The sequence below is a fragment of the Lupinus angustifolius genome, chromosome LG11, assembly GCF_001865875.1.
Source record: "Lupinus angustifolius cultivar Tanjil chromosome LG11, LupAngTanjil_v1.0, whole genome shotgun sequence".
Lineage (NCBI taxonomy): Eukaryota > Viridiplantae > Streptophyta > Magnoliopsida > Fabales > Fabaceae > Lupinus > Lupinus angustifolius.
The window spans coordinates 27,613,097-27,620,217 of NC_032019.1; the positions used below are offsets into that span (position 1 = coordinate 27,613,097).

General features: G+C 31.8%; 1 protein-coding gene across 1 annotated transcript; it reads right to left on the reverse strand.

Annotated features, from left to right (window-relative positions):
* Window positions 4,103-6,709, reverse strand: LOC109359345 (subtilisin-like protease SBT3.17). The gene is made up of 3 exons (XM_019603971.1): window positions 6,384-6,709; window positions 5,923-6,020; window positions 4,103-4,364 (listed from the first exon to the last, which is right to left on the reverse strand). Exons 1-3 carry the CDS (start codon window positions 6,617-6,619, stop codon window positions 4,282-4,284), a joined length of 417 nt encoding a protein of 138 aa, XP_019459516.1. The 5' UTR covers window positions 6,620-6,709; the 3' UTR covers window positions 4,103-4,281.

Here is a 7,121-nt window from a genome sequence, read left to right on the forward strand (position 1 = left end):
AAATTTAATCTTGATGGATCCATATCTAAGCATAAAGTTAGATTTGTAGCCAAATGATTCTTACAAAGAGAATGAATGGATTATTCAGAGGTGTTTGCACTAGTGGCTCAAATTGAAACTATAAGGATGGTAGTAGGAATAACTTGTGCAACAATCTGGGGATTGTTTCAACTTGATGTAAAATCAACATTCCTTCATGGCCCCTTTCTAGAAGAAGTCTATGTCCAACAACCACCTGGCTTCATAATAAAAGGAAATGAGCACCAAGTATACAAGCTAAGGAATGCATTGTATGGCTTAAAGCAAGCTCCAAGAGCTTGGAACAAGAGGATTGATTCCTTTCTATTCAAACTCAGTTTTACAAAATTTGCAGTGGAATGTGGTGTGTATGAAAAGAAGGGGGGAAATGGAGATTTGATGATAATATGTCTTTATGTTGATGATCTACTCATCACTAGGTCAAACTTGAAAGAAATTGAAGAATTCAAGAGAGTAATGGAAGCAGAATTTGAAATGACAGATTTGGGCAAACTTAGCTACTTTCTTGGAATGGAATTCACCCAAACCTCTGCTAATTTGTTAATGCACCAAAAGAAGTATGCTAGGGACCTACTATAAAGATTCAATATGTTATCTTGCATCTCAGTTGCCAATCCAATAGAAGCTAATGTGAAACTAACAAATGGTGAGGGTGGTAAGGAAGTGGATGAAACTTTGTATAAACAAATTATAGGATCATTAAGGTTTCTATGCAACAGCTAACCTGATTGTTCTACAATGTTGGGCTTGTAAGCAGATTTATGTTTACTCCTAAATAGTCACATATGCAAGCAGTTAATAGGGTGTGTGTTGAGGTATGTACAAGGCACATCAGATTATGGAATTTTGTTTCCTGTTGGAAGACACAAATCTGAACTAGAAGTGTATGGATTTGCTGATGCTGATTATGGTGGAGATTTAGTAGAGAGGAAAATTACATCTAAGTACTTATTCATGTTGAACAATGCACCTATCTCTTGGTGCTCCAAGAAACAACTTGTGATTGTATTATCTAGTTGTGAAGTAGAGTACATTTCTAGAAGCTATGTAGCATGCCAAGCTATTTGACTCGAGGAACTGCTAAAGGAGATGGGAATCATAGTGAAAACTCCATTGCAGCTAAACATAGACAACATTTTAGAAATAAGTCTAGCCAAGAATCCAATAAGTCATGGAAGAAGCAAAAAAATAGAAATAAGGTTTCACTATCTTAGAGATCTAGTGAATAAAGGAAGGTTGAAAGTTGTGTATTGCAACACTGAATCAAAACTTGCCGATGGCTTTACTAAGGCACTAAAGATCAATAAATTCGAAGATATGAGGAAGAAGATGTACATCGAAAATCTTAGTAGCTTGGCTTAAGGGAGAGTGTTAGAAAAGCCCAATAATCCAAGCCCTTTGTGTAGCGGAAAGTTAGTTGTTGTATTAACCAATACTTACTATTTCTAGTTACAGAGTTTGTATTTCTATTGAAGTAGTTATAATTCTTACTATAAAAGGAAGGCCTTGTAAAGCTTGCAATTTACAAATATGAATGAATCTTGGTGAATTCAATACACATCTTTTCTACTCTGTTTTTCTTATAATTCTAAGAATCTAACAATTTAAATTTTTTAATAGTAGCAATCATATGTGGAAATCTTTTTATATAAATCAGCTCAAGCCATGAAAAAATAAATAAAACTCTCAATAAGTAACGGATTTGACACATTCAAATAGCTTTCGTTTAAGTAATATTGTTTTGGTGTAGCTTTTACACTTTAATATTAGTTAAAGACCAACTAAATAATCAATTAAGTGGTTCAACACAATTCTCTTTTATGAATGAGTTTCTTAAACATAGTATCGAAAAATTAATTTTACCTTGTTTATAAAAAAATTACATTAATATAAACTCACTTCAACCATCTTAATTTTTTTCCAAAAATTTACACAACATAAATGCATCATAGTAAAAGATGCGATAACATTGTCTGCTTCACCCCCTTCAATTTCAATGAAAAAGAGAAACACAAAAGGGATATTTGCATATAAGCCTAATAATAAAGGAGAATCATAATTAGCTTAGTGAATATATCCAAAATGATTAGGTTTATAATTTCGTCTATCAATAAGATCTTTAAATTATTTATAATTTACTAAAATAGGTTTCCAATAAATTCACCACCTTCAAATTTTGCCTCCACTAAAAAGAGTCTTGAAATCCTCTACCATAATAGAAGGTTAAATACTGCATAGATACTAATATTGGCAAAAACAAATATTTAAGAGTCGAGACATTTATTTATTTTTTAATTAAAAAACTGAAAAATTATAAAATTACATTCCTTTACTTTCTAGTACTAGACCTTTGGTGTTGGAGAGAAGCATAATTCATAAAATGAAGGGTTGGGATAAAAGAGAAGGGCATGTGCCTATTGATATCCACAAAGAGATTCTTGTAGTAAAACATTATAAATAAGTTGCTATACAAGAAGCTAAAAGTTTTAGGTCAAGGTTTTCAATTTGGAATATCCTTAATATTTTGATTGGTTCAAAAGTAAGAAATGTTCGAACTTTTTCTTTGAGTTGTTTTGATTTTTAAATATCTCTTTTGAAAGTGTTTCCATCCAAATCACATACTCTATATTATGAATGCACCAAAAAATACTCTAATATTATGAATATTTTATTTAGATATTGCAATAATATTAATATTTTTGTTATGACTTTCTACACTACCTCAACCCATTTTAACCTTAAACTAGATTACATTAATACCTAAGAGCAGCATTGTCCCTGGTCTTAATTAATATTGAAGTTTAAGGGGTATTTATGTTAAGATTAAAGTCTTCAATGCAATATTCTTAAAACTCTTCAACATTGTGTAATGAATGCAACTTTTGTTATCCATATTTTGGAAGGGGGTTACACTTTCTGTTCCAAAATTTGTATCACTTCATATATTTTTTACCTTTTATTGGTTAGAAAAGTAAAACATGAATTAAATATAAATTAAATTTATATTTTCTTACCAATAATAATGAAGTGATATATGAAATAATACATATTTTGTCTTTTAAAAAATATGGACATACAGTACACTGAATAATCAGCGGTAAATATTTATATTAAAAAGTATGAGAAGAAAAAGATACAAAACTGTATTTAAGGTGTTGAATTAATGTTTTAAATAGAACAATAAAATAAAGTTACTAACATCCAATCCGAACACTTTTAATTAGATTGGATTGAATCATCTAATATTATAATCAATCTAATCCAAACCACATTCTAACTTATTTCATGTTCACAATGCATGGTTTGTGTCTGATACAAAGTAACACCCCTAGAACTACTCCAAAATCCTGTTTGTTTCTATTAAATCCTGAAGTTTGCTAAATATCTCTTACGCATAAAATGGAAATCATTGTGGCAAAAGCATGTTACCAACTCCATCACATTCAATGAAATTTTAACACACTAAAAAATTGAATAGTAATAAATAGCATCTAAGTGATATGTTAAAATTTTAATGTATCAAAATTTCATTAGATAAGAAATGGTTGACGACATGTTTTTGGGATAAGTGATTTTTATCCCGAACAAAAATTTGTTGTCCCATGTCATGTTTTAAGTCTTGTTTCACACCAATGACAATGAAACAGTAAATAATAAATGTTTAAATTTTTTTAATTGACATGATATGTCTTTATTAGTCCGGGACATAGTTATGGTTTGTTACTTCCTCCATTACCTACACGTGTAATAGTTAAAATAAGATACTTCAAGGAGTGTCCTTTACACAAAGTGACAAGGAATAAATAGGTATGTTCTTTATTATCCAACCTAGATGTTGCTATGTTTAGATCTCATTTTTTGCTTATATAAACCAGTTGCATGAAGGTTTGGGAGTGGTTTATGACTTTTAACTCTTATAATACTTTGAGCTTCTTTTGTTAGCCTAACATAACCTAAATGGTGGCCAATAAAAGCACCAAATTATGCTCTCAACCCTACAAAAGACCCATCAATATATTCAGCATTGACAACTAGCTAGGCCCTTTTGATGCAATTTGAGATCAGACAATCATAAACATGTACCACACACAATATATTAGCTACACGTATTATTAATATTATAAACCCATGTCCTTATTGATGTAACCATAGGCTTAGTCAAACTAGTTTATACAATGGTGTATTTAACTGTTTGGAACCCATACATGTTCAGATGAAAATTCATAGATTCCTTATTCTTTTCTATTGCACAGAGTGTGGTCTTGATCCTCCTGAATGGATCTGCAATGTCCTGCTTGGAACAACTTTCAGAACACCAGGTTGATCTGCCAATGTAAAATAGTAACAATGAGTATCAAGTATTATCTATTAATATGGAGAGCATTAACCACATGATAATAACTGCAGAAAAAGAAAATCATTCAGAGCAAGACAGAATATATGTTTGTTCTGTCATGAGTTGCCAAACTTCTCGGAGTAGAATGAGTTCGCCGTCGCAGCCTCCTTAGAGCTTTGATACATTGGAGAAGAAGAGTTGGATACCTAGAAGGCTATAATGATTCTAACGCTCCAGAGATGAGTGTCTTGAGTCGGAAAATAATCCAAACCCACATTACTGGTGTGGCAATTATATGTGCCTTAGGAAAAACTTGCCAACGCTTTACTAAGACCTGGTGCATTGACATATGCATGTTCTCTTGAATGAGATGTTTTTTTGGGCAAAGGACGAGCGAGTCAACTATCCGGGGACCAAGTTCTTTCCATCAATTTCATAATGCCGAATTGTGGCTTATAGGGTTTGGGCTCCGTATGGTTAAGTCTAATGTCCCCCAAGAGTTTACTAGCATCTTTGGGTGCACGCATAAGTCCGCACCCCATGCCTTAGGAAAGTATTAAGAAACTTCTCCAATGCACTTATATATATAGATCGAACGATGTCAAAATGTTATATATCATAAATCATGCTCATCAACAAAACTCTAAATCATTCCTACTTGCTTTGCTAATGCCATTGATTTCAAAAGTTTGCTCGAACATAATTGTCAAGGAAGAAAAAACTATAGAAAAGACAATGAAGATCATACACAAATTTGGATTTGTTTATTTTTTATTCCAAAAAACTTATAATCAAAACGCAGCATGGAGAACGACCTAATCCATGAGGCTCCCACATACTGGGGTATGGGAATGATAGATCTACACTCATCTACGCAACATGGAGATCATTGAGCAAAAAAATGTGATTTTGTATAAAAGTTAAGCAAAACTCAACATGCGTAATAGTGGGCTATTCTTATTATCTTGTTTACTTTCGTTGGGTAGATACCTGTGTAAACAATTTCACAAAGTCAACCTCAACCCACTAATCCTGTAGCAAAGTCCATGATCCAATCATAAAACCAGAAGCCGAGAAGAATTTTTAAACAAAATTTAGACAAATCTTTTCTCAAAACTCCAAATAAAATCTCACTGCAATTATCAATATAATGTTACGCAGTACACACTCCTGCAAATCAAAATAATAAAATAAAATAAAAAAAGACAATAGTCAAAAGATAAGAGTACAATAATCCCCCGATAAATCATCAGGTTGGTTATTAGATTAGATAAGATATAGAGAATATCTCAATTGCTCGAGGGAGACCAAAAAAATCGTGAAGGCAAAATAGTTAAGGATTTAAATGCAATTTTTTTGTCTATAGATATGATTTAGATTGGATATTCTGACATAGTTCGATACATGTAGCCGACTTCTGCGTTAGAAAGGGCTTAGGCTTGGTTGTGGGTGGTTAGATGATAACCAAACACAACTGATAACACAAAAGAACAAGTAAATTAAATTACATGAGGGAATCTCAAAAAAGAGAGAAAATAATTACTTACTTGAAATCTCAATAACCTGCTGAGGAGTAAGCTTAGCTGAGAAGCCACTAGCAGCATTCTTATAACTATACAACAAAGCCTCCTTTGCAGCCTCCTCACTACAATCAATTTCCCAATTACTCATTAAAATAAAAACAAAAATAAATATTCAATCCCTCGTGTTTTTCAACCTTACCAAATTGAAAAAACTCATAATGTTCCCAACAAATTTCAAATGTGAGTCAAATTAATCATTTTTAGCATAGTCTGGTAAGTAATAATTTGACCCGCATTTAAAAATTTTGGGACCATCGGTTGTTTTTTAATTTTTGAGGTATCCAAAAACATGATGGACTGATACTCTCAAAACAAATCAAAACCCATTTCACATTCAATCACAATAACAATACCCATAAATTATTTTCTTCTTTTTGTCATAAAAAAATGTTTATTTCAGAAAGAAAGAGAAAAAAACAACGAACCTGCCAAGAACAGCAGAGAGGATTCGAATGTAGTAGAGTTCAGGATCTTCTCCCTCTGGCTTCTCTGTGAACACGATGTTAACCGTGGGAGCAGAAGAAGTTGGGGAAGCAACAGAAGCAATGGGTGTTGCAGCGGAATCAGACATGGTTATTAAGGAAGTGAAATAAAGAAATGCGAAGAGAATGAGGAACTTATGTTGAGAATGACGAGGTTTAAAGTTAAGATGCGTGGCCATGTTGGTTTTATGTTCTTTTTATAGAAAGGATTGAATCTATTCACAAGGATGACTTTTCTAAGTTTATATTGAGGTGAAAGCTTATCTTGTACTACTAGTACTTGATAAGGATCAAAATTAAAAGATCAAAATAATGATAATTTTAGCAGATATAAATAAGATGTTAATTTTCTTTTATGTTTTATCTTTTAATATAAAAAAATAGTGTTATGATATTTTTATCCTTTAAATATAAATAAGATTTATTTAAAGATGTTATTTTCCTTTTATGTTTTATCTTTATAAGTTAGAAAGAGATTTTTCTTTATATTGGTATGTGTGCGAATATTATTTTGGAATTTTGTAGTTTAAGGGAAGAATAGCTTGTTGTTATTGTTTTGGTGTCACTTGCTTGTTTCATTTGGCCACGACTTGGCAACTCTAGATGACAAGTATTAACAATTTCTATGGGGGGACATTGCTTTTGAATAATAAGTGCTTTCATTAAACTAATTTTGTCTTG